At 36.6% G+C, this 20,930-nt stretch overlaps 2 protein-coding genes and 1 non-coding gene across 3 annotated transcripts; 2 read left to right on the top strand and 1 right to left on the bottom strand.

Annotated features, from left to right (window-relative positions):
• The first annotated feature begins 3,139 nt into the window (after positions 1–3,139).
• LOC136234372 (small nucleolar RNA R71) lies at positions 3,140–3,246 on the top strand. The gene has a single exon (XR_010691258.1). It is a non-coding gene; the product is annotated as a small nucleolar RNA R71 (small nucleolar RNA).
• Positions 3,247–11,041: 7,795 nt separating this feature from the next.
• On the top strand, positions 11,042–11,958 carry LOC136232043 (thioredoxin H2). Its single transcript, XM_066021083.1, has 3 exons — positions 11,042–11,275; positions 11,363–11,485; positions 11,579–11,958. Exons 1-3 carry the CDS (start codon positions 11,132–11,134, stop codon positions 11,711–11,713), a joined length of 402 nt encoding a protein of 133 aa, XP_065877155.1. The 5' UTR covers positions 11,042–11,131; the 3' UTR covers positions 11,714–11,958.
• Positions 11,959–12,043: 85 nt separating this feature from the next.
• LOC136232042 (plasma membrane ATPase 3-like) lies at positions 12,044–17,555 on the bottom strand. The gene is made up of 22 exons (XM_066021082.1): positions 17,449–17,555; positions 17,292–17,366; positions 17,086–17,205; positions 16,915–17,013; positions 16,697–16,834; positions 16,486–16,620; positions 16,224–16,403; positions 15,826–16,032; positions 15,619–15,738; positions 15,413–15,532; positions 15,156–15,278; positions 14,975–15,079; positions 14,744–14,888; positions 14,462–14,626; positions 14,016–14,254; positions 13,871–13,903; positions 13,573–13,654; positions 13,326–13,486; positions 12,982–13,167; positions 12,720–12,902; positions 12,458–12,636; positions 12,044–12,313 (listed from the first exon to the last, which is right to left on the bottom strand). Exons 2-22 carry the CDS (start codon positions 17,343–17,345, stop codon positions 12,217–12,219), a joined length of 2,871 nt encoding a protein of 956 aa, XP_065877154.1. The 5' UTR covers positions 17,346–17,366; positions 17,449–17,555; the 3' UTR covers positions 12,044–12,216.
• Between the last annotated feature and the right edge of the window lie 3,375 nt (positions 17,556–20,930).

Here is a 20,930-nt window from a genome sequence, read left to right as displayed (position 1 = left end):
TCTGTCCCCTTCTTGTCCTTGATTTCGAGGTCAAATTCTTGGAGTAAGAGTAACCACCGTATCAGCCTTGGCTTTGCATCTTTCTTTGCAAACAGGTAGCGTAATGCAGCATGGTCTGTGTAGACAGTGACTTTTGACAAAACCAAGTATGGACGGAATTTGTCAAAAGCATACACTACTGCAAGAAGCTCCTTCTCTGTCGCGGTGTAGTTCTGCTGAGCCTCGTTTAATGTTTTGCTTGCATAATAGATAGGCCGGAACTTCTTCTCAATCCTTTGCCCAAGAACAGCTCCTACACATGTATCACTAGCATCGCACATCATCTTAAATGGCTGTTCCCAGTTGGGTCCTGTTAGTATAGGTGATTTGATCAGCTTGCCCTTCAATAGTTCAAATGCTTTTACACAGCTTGTGTCAAATGAGAAATCCACATCTTTATGTAGCAAAGCTGACAAAGGTAATGCGATCTTTGAGAAATCCTTTATAAACCTTCGGTAGAACCCTGCGTGTTCGAGAAAACTTCTCACATCTTTGATATTAGTAGGAACAACAAGTTTCTCTATCACTTCCACCTTGGCTTTGTCTACTTCCATTCCTTTTTCAGAGATTTGATGCCCAAGAACAATGCCACCAGTAACCATGAAGTGGCATTTCTCCCAATTTAAGACTAAATTGGTCTCCCTACATCGCACTAGCACAACCTCCAGGTTGTTCAGAAAGCTTCCAAATGAGTTTCCATAGACGGAGAAATCGTCCATGAAGATTTCCACAGTCCGTTCCACCATATCGTGAAATATGGACATCATGCATCTCTGAAACGTGGTTGAGGCATTGCATAATCCGAACGACATTCGTCTGTAAGCATAAGTCCCATAGGGGCAGGTGAAGGTTGTTTTCTCTTGATCTTCACAATGGATAGCAATTTGATTGTACCCCGAATATCCGTCAAGGAAACAGTAAAATGCATACCTTGCCAAACGTTCTAGCATCTGATCAATGAAGGGTAAAGGGAAGTGGTCTTTCCTTGTTGCCTCGTTGAGGTTTCGGTAGTCCACACACACTCGCCATCCTGTTATGGTTCTTGTGGGAACCAACTCATTTTTTTCATTGAGAACCACTGTGGTACCTCCTTTCTTTGGCACAAGATGAACATGGCTAGTCCACACACTGTCAGAGATGGGATAAATGATTCCTGCATCCAACAGCTTGATCACTTCTTTCCTTACAACCTCCTTCATGTGGGGGTTCAGTCTGCACTATGGTTGGACAGACGGCTTGTGATCTTTCTCCATCAGAATTCTATGAATGCATACTGCTGGACTAATACCCTTGATATCATCAATTTTCCACGCAATAGCTTCCTTGTTTCTTCGCAATACCTCCATGAGTTGAGCTTTCTGATCAGGGGTTAGTTTTGAAGATATAATCATCGGGCTTCCGCTAGGTGGTTCAAGAAATGCATACTCTAAGTGTGATGGCAAAGGTTTTAGTTCAAGTTTGGTCAATGGCACAGTGGGTATTTCAGGTGGTTCTTGATGAGTAGGGACAGTGGGGTTCGAAGGAAGTGTTGACAAGTTGGTTTCAATGGAATAGCCTGTTCCTTCACATAAATTCACTTCTTCTCCCAGGAGAGCCTCCAGAGTGTCATGTCCATGTTCCTGCGAAGTGGAAAGACTTTGGAAATCATCTAAGAAATAACATGAGTCATCACTAGTGTTAGTTCGTCTCATAGCCTCATTCATCTTGAAAATGATTTCCTCCCCATTAATTCGCAAAAATAATTGTCCTTCTACTACATCAATCAATGTTTTGCCCGTTGCTAAGAACGGTCTACCCAAGATAATAGGAACATGCAAGTCCTCGTCTATGTCCATTATGATAAAATCAACAGGCAGTATGTATTTTCCTACTTTGACCAGTACATCTTCCACGACTCCCCTCGAGTAACATACAGACCTATCAGCCAACTGAATGAACATTCTAGTTGGTTGTGGTTCTCCTAACCCTAGCTTATCATACACAGAATATGGCATTAGGTTTATACTTGCTCCTAAGTCACATAATGCATTTTCAATATTTAACTTGTCAATTGAGCATGGAATAGAAAAACTCCCTGGATCCTTCAGCTTTTTCGGAAGCTGCTGCTTATTCTGGAGTATTGAGGAGCAGTCCCTGTTCAGTTGGATCATCGAGATATTTTCCAATTTCTTCTTGTTTGATAAGATATCTTTTAAGAATTTTGCATATGTGGGCATCTGGGAAAGTGCTTCCATGAAGGGGATGTTAATATGCAACTTCCTTAAGGTGTCTAGCACTTTTGAATTTTGCTCTTCAAGCTTCTTGTTTATCAGCCTCGCCGGATAAGGTACATGTGGTACATAGTGAGAGGGTGGTTTGTACCTCTTCCCTTGTTCCTCCTGGTCTCGATCAGTGGTCAATTCCACCACGGCTGGTTCTTCCTAGCTAGGAACAGTTTGTTCCTTATCTTCTTCAGTGTTTTAAGAGGTACCTGCACACTTAACATTTTTATCAGTTGACAAAGGAGGGTGAGTTTCCTTACCAGACCGCAGAATGATTGCCATGACATCTCCCTTAGGGTTTGGTTCGGTATTACTTGGCATTATCCCTTTTCCTTTTGATGAAGACGCAACAATTTGATGGACTTGTGTCTCTAAATTTTTGATTGAAGCTTGTGTCTGCTTTATGAATTGCAACATCATGGTCTTCATGTCCTGTTCTACATCTTCCTTTGGTGGAACAGGCTGTTTATAAGGTGGTTGAGGTTGCCTTTGGTAATGTCCTCTTTGCTGCTGCTGATACCTTGGTTGTTCCTGCTGATTTAGCTGTCCCGTCCATCCGAAGTTCAGATGATTTCTTGTAGCAATGTTGTAATTATTGGAGTATGGGTTTGGTGGGTTCCTCTAATTATATCCAGCATAATCACATTGTTCCATCTCACCTTTCCCTTGCTTGACTCCAGGACAGTTGATGTTTAAGTGAGGTCCTCCACAAAAATCACAAACATCATAGAACGACGGTTCACTGATCTTCGGGGTTACCATTGGCAACAGATTCTATCTGGATTTTATAAATGTTGGTTACTCCATTGTAAAAATTCTACACTTGCATCCACATGGGGATGCCATGATTCGGTACCCTTCTTAATAGCTCTTTGTACCTTTCCCATGCCTCGGCCAAGGATTCATCCTCTTCTTGCACGAAGTGAGATACCTCATTTCTGAGTTTGATTGCCTGTCTAGGTGGAAAATATTTCATTAGAAAAGCACTAGCCATTTCTTCCCAAGTGGTAATGGTTCCTGGCTGTAGGTTCTGTAGCCAGTTCTTTGCTTTATCTTTGAGAGAAAAAGGAAACAACTTTAGCCTTATCACATCATCGGAAACTCCTCGGTTTGATCAGAAAGTGTTGTATAGTATAATGAACTCCTGGATGTGCCCGTTTGGATCTTCCGACTGGTATCCATTGAATTGCACTGCGGCCTGCAACATTTGTATCATAGATGATTTCACTTCAAACATGTTGTTCCCTTCGTTCGGCAACACAATGCACGACGAGTGTCCTTCTATGGTTGGTCTAGAATAGTCTCTGATCCTCATAACTAGAGGGTTGTTGTTGTCTCCTTCCTCCTCTTGGTTGGGTTGAACTGGTTGTTCTGGTGGTACTCTTCCAGCCATCCTTCTTTCTCTTTGTCGCTCTCTCTATCTTGCTCGTCGAGCTCCCGCTCGGTTTCGTCTACACATTCTCTTGATCGATAGGAAAAACTGGTGGTCCAGCTCTGCGCATAGACAGTGGGAATACTACTTCTGGCTGCACTACTTAGCAAACAGATTAAAAACACCTTGTCACAGAAATTTTCAGATAAATTTTGTTGCTTTCAATCCCCGCAACGGCGCCAAAAACTTGTTGTCCTCTGAACAGACTCTAGCAAGTGCACTAGAAACAAGTAATAAAGTGATAAATAGAGTATCGTCTCCACATGGATTGAAGACCAAATTTTACTAGAAAAACCTTGTAGAACAGGGTGTTCGTGGTGTGTGAATTCTTTATAATGAGAGATATTGTGAAAATGTGACAAAGTCAATGAGTAAACTGATAAAAACGATTACTTGATAATGGATAAAAGGTAGAACAGGTTAGGCACAGTGGAACAGGTTACTTTGAGCCCCTAAACATCCTATTTATTCATGAATGGAGTAAAGTGAAGTCAATGTTTCTGTTTTAATGCTCACTTAAGTCAACTCTCGTGTGTTCTTAAGATTATAAGACTTACTACAACAATAAGCGTCCCTAATGTTGGTTCTTTCTTGCATTAAGATCGAAACATCATTTCAATAAAGAAAAACCCTTGATACAACCTCCTAACATTCCTGCTTCGGGGTTGGATGTTTGATAAAAAGGTCCGTGAAGATGAAAGCAGTTCCCTATCATTCATCTAACACTGGCATACATGCGTAAGAAATGGAATAAAAAGCTTCATCAAACACTTCATAAATTAACAACATTCATTCATAAATAGAAAATAAAGAGCTTACATAACCGGCCCTAACTGGCCGAACCAGTTCAAAATGACTAATCACTCATACTACCGAGTGAACAGTCTGCTTCCCATCTACAGAGCTCCATCCATGGAGTCATCCTCTTCATCCAAAGCTCTTCTCTCTACCAAAACGTCTATTTTTAGTTAACAAAAAGATATCTTTTCCTTTCCCCCACTACGTCTATTTAAAGGAGAAAAGATCAAAACAGTACTGACAATATGTGATAAAATATTACAAAAACCAACTAAATTGTTTATAAATCCTAGACTACTAGAAGTGGTTAAGATCCTTTTGACCCTTAAACACTCAAGGGTCGAACTTTCTTGTCATCATGCTTCTTTTAACTGCTCTTATCTGCCTTTCTTGCCTGTCGCTCCTACCGTCTGTCACGTCGCCATCCGTCATCAGAAATTGCAGTGTTAGACCGCTGGATCATAGGTTGCTCATCTCCTCATGGTTTGTGCAAAACAGGCTGCTTACAGTCTGTTTAACTTAATCTTTCCAAATCTGCACAAAAACACTTATAAGGTCTTCTTTCACGTAATTTAACCCTAAAAACACCCTTAATTCATCATAAATAATATGTTAAATTGTAGTCAAATTCATGCCTAACAATAATTACTCAGTCTAAATATATCACAGACTTGATTAGTGATGCAGGTTTGGACAATGCTCATTCAACCACTAGTCCTTTTGCTGGTAGAACCAAGTTGGATGTGGAATCAGCAGAGTATGAAAAACCAGAAAGCTTTCGAAAATTGGTTGGCAAATTGCTGTATTTAGGTTTTACTCGGCCATATATTGCTTTTTTAACTCAAGAATTGAGTCAATATATGAGCAATCCAACTCAATTGCAGATGGAGGCAGCAAAACATGTAGTGAGATATTTGAAAGGCACTAGTTCAGTGGGGTTATTTTATAGCTCTCAATCTGAATTAAATTCCATGGAGGGGTTTTGCGATTCAGACTGGGGGAGGTGAAAAATCATAAGAAAATCAGTAACAGGGTATTGTGTCTTCATAAGGGAGTGTTTAGTTTCTTGGAAACCAAAGAAACAAGGGATAGTGAGCAAGAGCTCAGCTGAAGCTGAGTATAGAGCTATGGCCACTGCATCATGTGAGTTAAAGTGGTTATCATTCTTGTTGAAAGAGTTTGACATTAACCCCATTTTTCCAATTCCTTTAAGATGTGACAATCAAGCAGCTATTCACATTGCTGCGAACCTAGTGTTTCATGAAAAAATGAAACATGTTGAGATCGATTTCCACATCGTTCGTGAGCATTTAGTAACTAGTTTCATCAGTACTCCATATGTAGCTTCATCGCATCAAGTTGCAGATTTGCTTACAAAAGCATTAACCGGTTCACAAATGTTCGGGTTCTTAGACAAGATGAAAGTTGTAAATTGCTCTTCATCTTGTGGGGAGGCTGTTAATGATAGAAGAGTTGGATGAGGAGAAGTACATCAATTTTAGGGAAGGCTGTTGAAGTATCATTACACGTGTCAAGTGTTTGTGGCATGTGATATAGGCGGGAAAAGTAGTTATCAAAATGTGGAGGAGAGCCATCCACATAATCTTTTGTATCCAGCTATATATAGCTGAACTTGTACTGTTGTTTTTCAATAATAAGAATTGCAGAGTTTCAATCCTTTTTTGCTTCTAATAAAATCAATACCTTCCTTGGAATATGTTCATTATTTTTTCATAAATGAAATCACTTAAGTTTTCTCTCTTGAATCTCAAATTCTTATCTGGTGTAATTTGGCATCAGAGCAGCCTTCCTCCCCTATGGGATTCATCTGGCCAAATCCAAACCTAAATGTTCTCATGGCTGACAGCACCAAATCTGAAGAACAAAAGAAAAACGACAACAATCTCAAATAGATGGTGAAGAGTATGTTCGTAACGAACAATAAGAGGCAAGAACAATTATTTGAAGAAATGATGACTAGGCAATAGAGTTCCATTGTAGACGAGCTTAAGCCCTTATTTGGGAGGGGGTTAATGGAAGTAAATAGGAGTAATGGAAGGTTAAATATCAAGTTAACCTTGTTTGAGAGTTGTTTTTTGAGAGTAAATGAAGGTTAATGGAAGTTAAATGTTTACTTCCTCTAACCTCCAAATTGGGGGTTAATGGGAGTAACATAAAGTTTTTTAATTTTTTTTTGTCTCTACAGTGTAAATTTAACTTTACTTCCCCTCTATATTTGATGTCTCAAACAAAGTTAAACATTTAACCTCATTTACATTCTATAAACTCCCAAACAAGGTTAATTTTTAACTTTCCTTTCCATCACTTCCCTTCCCTTTCCATTACATTCTTTAACTCTCACCTCCATTAACCTCCAAACTCCCAAACAAAGGCTAAGACCTTCCTCACTAATTTAAACACTAATCCTACCAACCCACCCAGAACTAACCATATAGTTAACCTTGGCCCAAACTCAAAGCAACATTATCACATATCCACCAGATTTGCCAAGGTAGATTTTCCATGCCTCCGATGGAACATAATAGGAAAGATGGTTGTTCAGATGTGAGCATTTCTTCCATATTGACAACACCCCGCTTCAAATTAGCATCTCTCCATCTTAAAGGCAGCGCACTAGAATGGCACAAGTCATTCCTGAAGAGTAAAGGAAGGCCAGAAGATCCTTCATGGAATGATTATGTGAAATAAATTAAGGGGCGATTTGGAGAAAAGGGTCTATGAAGATCCAACAACAGATCTTAACAGGCTGACTGAGACTGGAACTCTCTTGGACTAGATGAAGGCATTCGATATCTACTCACACAAGGTGACCTTATCTGAAGAAAATATTAAGTTGTTTTCTTAGTGGATTCAACGATGAAATTGGGTTTCCTCTACAAATGTTTGGCCCCAAAACCTTGTAGCAAGCTTATGCACTTTCTAGAATGCAAGATGACTATTTAAATGCTATTAAGGCAGGAAGAACGATTAGTAGTAAAACCCGGTTCGCTGCAGGTAACTCAACTACAGTAACACCATACAAACCATAACCACCCATGTTACCAACACCTAATATACCCAAATTACTCATAGGTTCTACTTATTCAATTCCTAAACCAACCAATCAGACCATTACCAAATCCCAAGCTCAACCCAAAGCTCGTAGACTAACTGAAGCAGAATTAGCAGATAAGAGAGCTCAAAACTTATGTTTTGCTGTGGTGAGAAGTTCACCCCTGGTCACCAATGCAAGAAGAAGTATATGCACATGATAATGGTGCAAGCCTGTCCAGGCAAAGAAGTGGAGGAGACCATAGAAAGTGAAGTACAACATGATGAGTGTCCATTGATATCCTTATGTGCAATGGGAGGGATCACTACAGGTTCACCCTGTCATTACAATCAATTTCAATAAGAAGGCATTGCATATCCTAGTAGACCCGGTCAGTACATATAATTTCCTAGACCTCACAATGATCAAGAGATTATGATGTACTTTGAAGGCAATTGACGTGCTAAAATTATAGTTGTTAATGGTCAAGTGTTTCTATCTTCCTATATTTGTGAAGGGTTCCTATAGGTGATCTAGGGCCAAAATTTTGCAGGAGATTTCTTGGTTATAAACTTGGAAGGATGTGAAATGGTTTTTAGAGTGCAATGGTTGGTCAACTTGGGAGATATAACTTGGAATTTCAATTCCTTAAGTATGACCTTCAAGGGGTATAGGATTTGAGGGATAAGACTCATATCCCTCTCTTATCTCCCTAACATATCTCTAAAACAAACATGAGATAACTCATCTCAGTTTTTTTATCCCTATCCCCGTATCTTTATCCCATCTAATAAACACCCTGTAAATTGATTTGCTAAGGTTTACATGGCCGCTTTTTCTTTTCTTTTTGTTGCCTCACAAGGGAGTATCTATCATTCATATAATGGTCTTTGGAAGAACAGTCTGTGATACCAATGTCACTTGTTAGGCTGACAAATAGGAATTTTAGGAGATTGAGAAGATAAGGTAGAGTCGGAAGAGAGATTAGAAAGATAGAGAGAGAAAGAATAAGATTTTTAAATAATTTTCATGTCATTAATAAGAACATAATAACATTATATATATATATAGTTGTACTACTATGAGGTGGTAAAATGGTTACACAAAAAATAAAGTCTAGTACCGTAGATGTATGTAACAACCATTGGACACTATTTTAGGAAAAATAAATAACAAGTATATTGACCCTATGTTTTTTTTTGTGATGTTCAGATTTGACCTTAACTAATCTAACGTTTTTCAGGCAAGATCAATTTTAGCCTTACATTACCTAAAGTTTAAAAATACTGGTTTAACTGTTATTTAACTATTACATTGGACCTTCCAAACATCAATTCTATCTAAGATATTTAATGTGTTACTAACGCAGTTACAAAAGAACTGTTAAATGCTAACAATTAAGTCTGTCGCATATAAGTTAATCACAACAAAATTTGTCAAAATGTTTAAAATGCTTACTGTGTTACTAATATAGTTAGAAATAGCCAACAAAAAATTTACGAAACAGCTCCAGTTTATCGATAAACTTTGTTTGGAAGATCCGATATGATAGTTAAGTAACAGTCAAACCAATCTTTTCAAATTTTCGGTAACATATGGCTAAAATTGATCTTGCGTGAAAAAGTTAGGGTTAAATTTGGACAATTTCATATATTATGATTAAATCTGTACTTCACATAAAACGTTGGGATCAAATTTAGCCCTTATACTCATTATTTAAACTTAAAGGTGTCGTTTGGTTCGCGGAATAAAATGGAATGGCTATTCCAAAGGAATAGAATAACAAAGAATGGAATAGAAATTTCTAGGAATAATTATTCCTATGTTTGGTTGGTGGAATAAAATAGAACGGAATAAATAGTTTTTTTTTTCAGAAGACAATATTACACTCAAATGTAATGTCTTATTTCTTTTAAAATTTTAATTATTACTATAAATTGTTCAAATATTTAATATATATTATTTTAAAAATATATAAAAAACAGAAAAAACGAAAACATGAAAAACGAAAAAAAAACACGAAAAATTTTAAAAACGAAAAAATAATAAAAACTTGATTATAAAGACGTGGAAAGGTATAAAAATGCAAAAATATGAAAACCTGTAGAAAAAAACTCATGAAAACAAGAAAATGTAAAAAAACACACACAAAAAAACATAAAAATGTTAAAAACATGAAAATATAGAAAAATATGAAAAACAGAAAAAAGTGAAGAAAAAAAAACGTGAAAACACAAAAAGTGAAAAAATTCGAAAATCACGAAAATAAAAAAATATTAAAAACAGAAGAGCATGAAAAAGTAGGAAAACACGAAAAACATGAAAAAACGTTAAAAACACGAAAATATGAAAAATGTGTTTATTACGTTTTTTCATATTTTCATGTTTTTTGCATTTCTTTTACGCGTTTTCATGTTTTCTAAGTTTTCTTGTTTTTGGTGTTTGTTCACATTTTCGTATTTTTCACGTTTTCGTGTTATTCACGTTATTGTATTTTTTTTACATTTTTTTTGTTTTTTCATATTTTCACGTTTTAGTTTTTGGTTTTTCGCGCTTTCTTTTTTTCACGTTTTTGTTTTTTTCGCATTTTGTTACCTTTTCGTGTTTTTCATGTTTTTCGTATTTTTTCACGTTTTCGTGTTTTGTTTGCGTTTTTTGCATTTTCATGTTTATCGCGGTTTTCACGTATTGTCACATTTTTGTGTTTTAGCATTTTTTACATTTTCGTATTTTTTCACGTTTTTAGTATATTTCGTGTTTTGTCACTTTTCGCGTTATTCATGTGTTTGTGTTTTCTTTTTTTCCCATTTGTTCACGTTTTCATGTTTTTCGCGTTTTTTTTTGCATATTCTCGTGTTTATAACTTTTTTACATTATTCATGTTTTGTGTGTTTCATATTTTTCGTATTTTTACATTTTTTAACCGTTTTTCTCATTTTTTTATTTTTCACGTTTTTTTATGATATAAATTATGAATTCACCAAAATATATAGGATTTGAGAAATATTAATTGTCACGCATCGTACCTTTCAAATATTAATTGTCACCAAAATATAATTGTCGATGCGTACCTTTCAAATATTAATTATGTCTAAAATATTTATTGTACTACTAGCATAGTTACAAATAATATGTCGAAATATCAATATTTAAGTTTTTCAAATACAAATTAAACAACTTAAATTTTTTAATATGTTATTAAAACAGCTTCAAGTTAATCCGTTAAAATTTTCTATTAGATAGAGATGAAATTAAAATTGAAATTGTTTAACAACGTTAAGGATAAAACTATGCTATTTTAGACATTATAAATAAATATATATTTCAAAAAATGATAAAAAAAATTTAAACCTTATCACAAATGTAAAAGATATCTTATAGTTTTTTACATTTTAACAGCAAATTACTGTTGTAAATTCACCAAACAAACTTATGTATCAGTTACATATTCCAATTTTGAATTGACCACTTGTTTCACGCAAATCCAAGCTCCCTTTTCTCTCGCTCTTCTAAACTAGATTCTTGCATAGATTGCTACCAAGCAAACCAATGGGATCTATACTGTCTGCCCTCACCGGAGATGCCGCCGCCGCCGCCGATTCATCATCCGTCGATCACTCTGCTGTGACGAGTTTCCACTCCCCTCAGCGATGGCAGCTCCACTTGAATTCTATTAAAGAATCATCCCAGCTGGTACTCTTCTCATTCTCTACTGAATCAATCTTATAACTGATTCATATGGTAGTTTTATTTGATTTTGCCTAATTTTTCTGAGGTAAGATGGTGATCGATTTCGCTGCATCTTGGTGCGGTCCTTGTAAGTTCATGGAACCAGAAGTCAAAGCCATGGCAGAGAAATTCACGGATGTCTCCTTTGCTAAGATCGATGTGGATGAATTGCCTGTATGTGGTTTAATGTTTAATTTTTTTAGTTAATTATGAATTTGGGGGTATTAGATATATGGTGTTTGATGAATTGCTTTGTGGGATTGACAGAATGTGGCACAGGAATTTGGAGTACAAGCGATGCCAACGTTTGTGTTGGTGAAGAAAGGGAAGGAAGTTGATAGGATTGTGGGAGCCAAGAAGGATGAACTTCACAAGAAGATTGAGAAGCACAGAAGCTTCTAATTTATCAAATTTCTTTGCTTTCTGTTGCTTTTAGATTATTCCACCAACAATGCACTTCATCATGATCATATCACTTGTCTATTTGGTGTGTTGTGTTTATAAGTGAGGTGATAATTTAAAATTTCTTGCTGTTTCTAATTTGGAAGAACACATATCACTTTAGTTTGGAAATGGAAACTCAAGTTTGAAGTGTAAAGATCATGTTGATTGCTGGGAATTTGAAGCATAAAAAGTTCTTCAGTGTTTCTGAGGCTTATTTTATCCTTCTATATAGATTTAGAAAACGAAAAATTTATATTTTGTTTGCAAAAAGATATGATATGCTCATGGTACAGCATCATATAGAGAATATTTACATACATGGAGGAAAAGCATTTGTAATATATGATACATCACTGCTGTTGCATTATGGATAAATTATAAATTCTGGAGATAACTTGCTAATTACATTCTCACCACTAAAAACTCCCTACTATAACACTCAAAATAGATTAGATTCTCTCTCAGACAGTGTAGGCTTGCTGAATTGTGTCGATGTCCAAACCTTTCAGTCGCACCACTGACTCGACATGCCCTTTGAGGGTATGCAGCTCTCTAAGTCTGCAAGCATCAAGGGTGGTCATTTCATGTATGGTTACCACAAAACTATCAAGCCTTTATACTGCTTGGAAAATAACACAGGCACACGACCCCGGCAAAGAAAATGAGTTGAAGATCAAATTAACTCATGGCGAGTGATCTTACCTTGCAATCTCAGCTCGTCTTTTTGCCTCTTCAGCCATCTGGTTAAGTTCTGTGTAACTACCGCGGTCATTGAACATTTTGGTATCAGGAGGATGCAGGCCATGTAAGGTCCTTTGTGCATGTGCCCATTTAAGCTCACGTTCTTCCTTACCGAAATCCTTTTTCCTTGTGAAGGCAATCTGCAAAGCAGAACCACAAACAAAACACTCAGAATAAGGTTGAGTACACACCAGAATAACTCAATTGAACCGGTCATTTATACCCTTTGCTCAATGACAAGATCCCAAGCCTTCCCACTCAGGGCATATCTGATGAAGAACTTGATGAAATCAAGTGGGAAATAGAAGATAAGGTTGTAGAGCCAGATCACACCTGCCCAACCCCATCCAATCCCTTCAATCGCAGCAAAGCTCCAGCTTGCATAAACAGCAATCAGAGTAGCAATCTAATCATGAAAGAAAAAAAAACCAATCAAACTTTCTAGACATGTTGAGAATCAGATATCGAGATCAAATATAACTCACCCACTGAGCAACAACAAAAGCTGCGACAAGCAAAAGGCCAGGGCGTTCAACAAACGACCAGCTCCTAGCCCGAGTCACAAATATGAGAGCCTGACTAATGGTGCTCACTTGCAGGTAGATTGCTGAGGCAAGTTTTCTCCAATCGTCTTCATCCTTCTTTTGAAGGCTTGAAACACCAAATGTTCTCTGCAAATCAAATTATAAAAATCAGCGTACCAGTAATAAATCATTCATTCATTTAAGAATATAGCAATCTGGTAGAAATGAAACAAAAAGAATCAGCTGACGGTGAAGAGAGTAGAAATGTGATTTGATTCAAATAAACCAGGCATAGTTTATCTTACAGGAAAGAAATCTGTCTCGTATGCTGCCCAGAAAAAAATGACAGTCATCATAGCCAAGTAACCACCAAGAATGATCCCAGTTGCAAAGACCTCTCCTAATTTCCAAGTGTCTGGCAGAGGAGATGGTTTCACTCGATCTTTCGATATTGTCATAATAGTACCTAGCACAGTGGACATCTTGTGATTACTAACAGAAGTCTAACCTGAACATCAAAATCAATGCCTAAATCAAACGAAAAGTACAAACCATCATTAAGTATAGCAATGATCAGCACCATGAAGGGTGGGAAGTCAAACTGCCATATGAGTGCCAATAGCATAAAACCAAGCTGACACAAAACACATTCAACAACTATGTAAGCTATAATCACAGATAAGCGAAATGTTAATTTTCGTTATCATACTAAAATTAAATTACTAGCAGGCATAATTGTAGCTGATATATTCACATATCAAATACATCATGTGTGGAGGTCGGAAGAAATGATGAGTTAAAACTCAGAACCTCGAAGCTTCCTTTCAGAAGCTAAAACCAAAGAACTTACCACAATACGAATTGTGATAGACACTGCATATATCTGCAAGCAGAACATAAAATCCACTATATTAGCTAACTCTGCTATTCATAACATAATGCTGGACTCAGTTATTTGGCATTGAGGTTCTACAAAATAGGAAATTTAAGCTCACTGTGTAATTTTTCATCCTCTGGAATATTGCTCGACTAGTTAGTACAGCACTAATGATGACACTGAGGCCAGGTTCTGTTAGAACAATATCTGAAGCACTACAGGCGGCATCAGTTGCATCAGCTACTGCTATGCCAATATCAGCCTTCTTCAAAGCAGGAGCATCATTCACTCCATCACCAGTCATTCCACATATGTGTTTCCTAGCTTGCAAACGTTTCACAATCTCGTATTTGTGTTCTGTTCCAATAGTGGAGCAAGGCCAGTAAAACAAGAGAAACATCAGAATAAAGTAAAAGAAAAAAACATATAGCATATCATTATGGTTGTTACACATATTATCAAATCCAGCATCAAACATAAGGCACCAGTCCTAGGCTTCTCACTCGATATAGTTGTGGATATGATAGGCTAAGTCACACCTAATTCAAGTTTAAAGGGATATACCAGGGAAAACACCAGAAAATCCATCAGCTTTCTCGATAAGTTCATCAACAGGCAGAGCAACAATTGATTCATCTTTGTTCTGACCTAACAAGGCTGAGGAAGGATACATGTTAGTCCCCATTCCCAGTCGGCGTCCTGTTTCCTTAGCTATTGCCAGTTGATCACCTACAAGAGACCAAAAGGCTCATATTAGTGAATCAAAATTATCAAAGGGTACTCAATAAACAAGAATGAAATATCTGAAGAATTGGATATTCCGATCAATGATACAATCATGATCACCTGTTATCATTTTCACATTTACCCCAAGATTCAGTGCCCTTCGTATAGTATCGGCACTATCATGTCTAGGTGGATCAAACAAAGGCATGAGACCAATAAATTGCCATGGGCCTCCTGAGCTTTCTTTTTTACCTTCAGGAACTTCCTGTGAATAAATATTCAACAATAACCTACTGATTTCAAACTCAGATAACAATACGGTGAAGAATCAACAAAGGTCATATACTTTACCTGGTATGCTACTGCAAGAGATCGTAAACCTCGATCAGCATACTTATCAATTATTGCATGAACTCTACGCTCTATTTCTGATTTGTTGTGTACAAGATTTAAAATCTATTCAATCACATAACTCGAGTTACTTAAATGACAGTGCAAAAGCATCAAAATAGATAGTTGTTGATTGTCATACCTGCTCTGGTGCACCTTTGCTGACCCGATGCATTTTGCCTTCACCATCAATATATGTCAGAGCAGTCCTTTTATCCGTTGGGTTGAATGGAAGGAAATGAACTTCTTGAATACCGGCTCGGGCCTTGTTATTAGTCAGAAGAAACAAAAATACAAAATGAGAAGTAGTATGATTTACATAAAATTAGTCATAGTGATTTCACAAATGAAACCTCAAACTAAATAGCTAAACAAAATATATGCAGAAAATCAATCTACCTCCTTTGGATCAGCCAACATCCCTACTATAGCAGCATCAATTGCATCCTGATTTTCTATTCGAGAGGCCCTGGCTGCCATCAGAACCACAGTATTTGGGTCCACACCTTTAACGAAAATCTGTGCATTTGAATCCAAACAAAATGTTGGAACAACAATCAGAAGATTAAAAACGACATCACAATGTGAAGTACTATGCAACGAACCTCAATCAGATTCTTATCAACAGTGAGTTTGTTCAAGGTCAGAGTTCCAGTTTTATCACTGCAGAGGACATCCATGCCTGCCATTTCTTCTATTGCTGTCATTCTTTTTGTGATAGCTCCCTGTAAAATTTAAAACATCACTTACAAATACCACCAGAAATCAAATATAAATCAATTGATCATTCTGTTATGGCTACAATTACCAACCTGCTGAGATAATCTATGAGACCCTATTGCCATCGTCACTGATAACACTGTAGGCATTGCAATAGGAATTCCACCAATTAAGAGTACTAGTAAATTGTCAATTCCTGGACGGTATTTCCGCTCTTGAATCGGGTACATGACACTTATTTCTATAATCATCCCCACAGCTATGGAGCATATGCAGAAATTCCCAATTGCTGTCAATACCTATTGAACAAAGCAAAAATGAATGAAGAACAAAATACACTTGTATCAAAACACACCCAATAAACAAGTAAGAGATACAAATGAAATGAGCGTGGTCCAAAAAGCATCCAATTAATAAGTAAGAGATATAAATCAGCAAATATATCGTAATTTCGGTTGAAGAAAAGGGTTGTGCAGTTGCATCTAATTACCTTCTGAAAGTGTCCAACTTGATTCGTTGTATCAACAAGGTGGGCAGCCTTGCCAAAGAATGTATGTACTCCAGTGGCAATAACCACAGCTTCAATCTCTCCTTGTTTGCAGGTAGAACCTGAATAAACACTATCACCAGGTGCTTTTGTCACAGGAAGAGACTCACCAGTAAGAGCTGACTGCAATTCAAATATAAAAAGAAGCTAACTTAACCAAATATCTAAATGTAGTTGCATAATTACATGAAAGTTGCATAATTACCTGATCAATTTTCAAAGGATCGCCTTCAAGGAGACGAGCATCGGCAGGAATGATATCTCCAAGCTTGATACTAATAATATCCCCAGGAACAAGAATAGAGGCATCCTCCTCAATCCACTTCCCATCTCTAAGAACCTGAACAACAGTTTGGCTAAGAGCAAGAAGCAATCAAAACAAAGAGATTGTTTAATCAATCCATTGCACTCCACACCTTGGCTTTGGGAGCGAGACGGGCCATTAGAGCAGCAGCAGCATTACCAGCATTGTTCTCCTCTATGAAGCTTATTGTTGAATTGATAATAAGCAAAGTAATAATTCCAACAAAATCTTGCCAATCAGGCGGTTTCCCCTAAACAAAAAGGTATGTCTTTTTCATTTTAGGTACAGTTAGTCAGTTAGCAAGGAAATTATTAAGATAAACTCACTCACCCCTCCATTAGCAAGTGCAATAGCCATGATAGCAGCTGCCTCCATTACCCAAGAAAGAGGGTTCCACATAAATCCAAGGAACTTCAAAAACTTACTTTCCTATAAAATACAACACAGATAAAGCCAATCATCCTTTTTAATTTTCTTAAATTGATTGGAAATGAATGAAACCTGCTTTTCCTGGAGTTTGTTATATCCAAAAATGGCAAGCCTCTGCTGGGCAGCCTCAGTTGCGAGACCATCAGAATTACATCTCAGAGTTTGAAAAACCTCTTCGATTGGCACATTCTCCTGCATTCAACACTACAAATTCAGTCTTCAGACCCTAAAAAATTAAAAAAAGAGAGAGATGGGTTTGGTTGCTCTGTTTTTGATACCAAATCGACGGCTTCCTTCAACACAGGCTCCAAAGTTTCAGGCTTTTCATCCATGTTTGCTTGCAGAGCTCTCCCCTAAACAAACAAAATTCGATGTTTTAAACAGAGAAAAAGAAAAATCAAGAACCAAGATCAAATTCAAGCTAGTCTGTTTTACCAAAATTGTCCACAGTAATCCTATAGCTTTCTGTCTGTCTCTAGAATCTTTGCGTGACAACTTTTTCTCCTTTTATAGACAATAAAGAGCTCAAAGTTGATCATGTTCTTGGCGGTTACACTCTTCTACTCTCCACATCACTATTTTTTCTTTTTATTATTATTTTCTTAATCCACGTGGCAAGAATTTCAGAAGACGGCTCGTCGTTTTGAGTATACCTGCTTTGGTGGCAAATTTAATCTAGAAATAATCAAACTATAAAAAAAAAAAACAATTTAAGAAATCAATCAATAATCCCTGGGGTGCATATAAAAAAACCGAAAAACCGAAAAACCGAAAAACGAAGTCAAACTTCATGGTAACTTGTAGTAACATAACAATATGCTAAATTACAGAGAATAAAATATCTATATCAATATACATATAAAACCATAAACACTTATTAGTAGCGGTATCGTTTTGCTTTTGTTTTTAGGACTTTCTTTGGGTCTTTCTGAGAGTAGTAGAATTTGATCCTATTGAAAAAAAAAGTAACATGTGTATGTGAGAAATATCATTATATAATTAATGTGTACATGTGAAAAGAATTTGAAACTTACTTGCTTACAACATCTGTCCATTCAGTCGAATTTAACAATCGTCATTTCAATGGATCTAACCAATAGACCTTTTTTTACTCTAAATCAACCACTGTCAAAATCCAATATGCTCTGCAACTAATAGTCATTTTAGTACCCTGAATTAGAGAATTAATCGTAAATAAACATATTGCATAAAGTATTCATACGTATCCTGAATTGTAAGGCTGAAGAAAGACAGGTTTATCACCACCTATTTTGAACTGATCCATCAAGACCTTGGACCGGTCAGTTGGTGTTTTCTTAAATCCCATTGTAAAAGTGGTAAATGGATTAACAAAATAGATCTTTTCATGCATTTGTGCTCTTTTTAATACCTGATAGAGGTGACTGGACAAGTGCACGTATAAGCAACTATCAAATAGCTATCCAACTAATACTATACACGCTATTCGATCAATATTCATTTACCTGATGCAAACTACAATCATGCTTCCACTCAGCTCATGCATAGATTTCTAAAGGCATCATTGCTGTCACAGCTGGATGGCCGAATAGCTCCTCTCCAAAAGTCTTGTGTACATATTTTCCATTGTTTAAGTTGTTCTTTGTCCAATTGCACAACCTTATTAGTGGGTGTGGTAGATTGTCCGGAAGATTTACCAAATCAACATTATCACCAAAATTAGCTCTTTTGTTCTTTACCTTTTCAAAGTTTAATGTTATCGTGTTCTTTTCCTGCATGTATTTGTAAATAACTAGATACGATTTGTCATAAATCGAATGCTACTATTCAACCAATTACATGATTCATTTTACCTCAACGGATTGCAGATTACACAATTCTTTTGGTCATTCTACAACTGGCCCTAATGCATCCTTAACGAACTCAAGTTCCCCTTTAAGCGGGTATGACAGATGTGCATCGCCATCAATACAAGAAAGAACTTCAACTCCATGGTTTTCTTTGCCCAATGGTCGGCTGTGGATTGTTTGCTTCTCTGGATCAAGTAACTGTTCAAATAATCAATTGAAAGTACAAATAATCAATTCATACAATTTACCTCTACATCACTTGATTTGTCTTGAGATGTGTCAATACTTACAACTTCCTCCTCCTCAATTATGTTCAATACCTCTATAGACATTAGAGTTAGAGGACATGTGATGAAAACCTACGATAAACGGTAAAAAATGATGAAAACGACTGATTCACGTAAAGAAAAAATAAAATCTAAAAATCAGAAGAAAACAGACGAGGTTCGATAAAATCTAACATTGGGCCCGCGAAAGCAGGCCCGTTGACCCTCTCACGGGCCCGCGCAAACAGGCCCATGGTGTCGGCCATGGGCCCTCGGCCCGTGGCTCAAAGCATATACGCCCAGAATAATAGGCGTGACGCCCAGAATCTAGGTGTAACCCACCTCGGGGTTGTGCCTATAATAGGCACGGACCTTGAGGCATTGACGAGGCCCTCGGACGATCCCCGAACCATTGCCGAATTGGATTTAGACCCGAAAAATACACTAAAATCTTACCCAAACTAAGGAAAACACATTATTTTTACTGAATACCCGTCAAAAGGTATTAATTTGAGGAACTAGACTCATTTTTAACATCTTTATTCACACTTTTTGGAATTTCTAAATTGTTCATTTTTTTTTTATCTAAGACCAAAATTTCATTTTTTTAATCTTGTTACACGAACTATGACCCGATTTGGGTAGTTTGGGATTAAAATGAAATTTTTAGATTATATCTAATTGTTTTTAATATTTTTGAAGGTTTGGGGACTGTTTCGGATATTTGACAGTTTTCTGTCGGAATAAAAGTTTAGTGACAAAATTTCTGTCTGTACACTACAACAAAAATTACCTATGGAGGCATTTTTTTCATGTGTAGGGGCGGTTTTTCCGACCACCCCAAATCTGCCGGCAAAGGGGACTGGAGCTACGAAATAGCGACGAAAAACTGCAGTTCTGAAATACTCCCTTCTCAGTTGTAGGGGTGGTTATTAGTGATTTTTTATTTTCAATTATTTATATTATATTATTTATTTCTATTCCAATTGGGTACCTCATACTAATTATTGACCAATTACTCAAATTTAAATCTATAAACTTTGAAATAGTTTCACAATAGCATTTAGACTAATGACTCAAATTTAGATCCATAAAACTTTCAAATATTTTCAGAAAGAGCATATAACATCAAAAAAAAAAATTGAATTTTGATACATTGTTAAATTCAATACATGATCTTAAATACATCTAAAAAAACACATTACAAATTTAGTTTCTAAAAATCAAAAATCGACCACAAAAGCAATTGATAGAAGAGAATCGTCATTTCCTCCCTTGCAGCGTTAAGGCACCTAATCTCTCACAAATTTCATGTTAAGATCAGATGGTTCCATGTTCAATTTTGTGCAATATTGACGTGTAAATTAGCAGCCAACGAATAAATGTCAGTCGTGTTTAACTTCCTGGGCACAAAACAGACAGTTTGTTGGGACAGAAATGTGACAGGCAGCTAGATGCCATCTAATAGGGAGCGATTTAGAACATAAACGTTAGAAAAAAAAAACTTTTAATTCTGGGGGAATTTAGAATATTCTTCTTTCTCAAAATTAAAGTTTTTTTTTTGTCCATTCCTAAATTGTATTCCTTGTTGCCTGTTATAGAACAAGTTGAATGATTATATGTGTATTCATGCTTACTACTTTCTTGTTTAATATTTACTTTGATAAGCAAGTATACTTGTGAGATCATTTTTGAAAAAGTTACTCCTTTGTATTTTCGTAATAATTATGAATCCAGCTAAGAACTACTATAATTTTGGTAAGGGGAGGGAGTTCTTATATTAAGCAACCGTTTTCCATGTTACTCGGAGGATCTTCAATTC

Source organism: Euphorbia lathyris, chromosome 6 (assembly GCF_963576675.1).
Source record: "Euphorbia lathyris chromosome 6, ddEupLath1.1, whole genome shotgun sequence".
Classification (NCBI taxonomy): Eukaryota; Viridiplantae; Streptophyta; class Magnoliopsida; order Malpighiales; family Euphorbiaceae; genus Euphorbia; species Euphorbia lathyris.
The sequence above is the reverse complement of the archived record's forward strand: the minus strand, read 5'-3'. Positions and strand labels throughout refer to the sequence as shown.

Excerpts from the sequence above, each read along its gene's own strand:
- LOC136232043 (XM_066021083.1), top strand. The coding sequence starts at position 11,132 with ATGGGATCTATACTGTCTGCCCTCACCGGAGATGCCGCCGCCGCCGCC. Across the intron at positions 11,276-11,362 it reads TTAAAGAATCATCCCAGCTG|ATGGTGATCGATTTCGCTGC; the intron begins GTACTCTTCTCA and ends TTCTGAGGTAAG. Across the intron at positions 11,486-11,578 it reads TCGATGTGGATGAATTGCCT|AATGTGGCACAGGAATTTGG; the intron begins GTATGTGGTTTA and ends TGGGATTGACAG.
- LOC136232042 (XM_066021082.1), bottom strand. The coding sequence starts at position 17,345 with ATGGATGAAAAGCCTGAAACTTTGGAGCCTGTGTTGAAGGAAGCCGTC. Across the intron at positions 15,080-15,155 it reads GCAAAGGTGCACCAGAGCAG|ATTTTAAATCTTGTACACAA; the intron begins GTATGACAATCA and ends GTGATTGAATAG. Across the intron at positions 14,255-14,461 it reads ATTTTCTGGTGTTTTCCCTG|AACACAAATACGAGATTGTG; the intron begins GTATATCCCTTT and ends CTATTGGAACAG.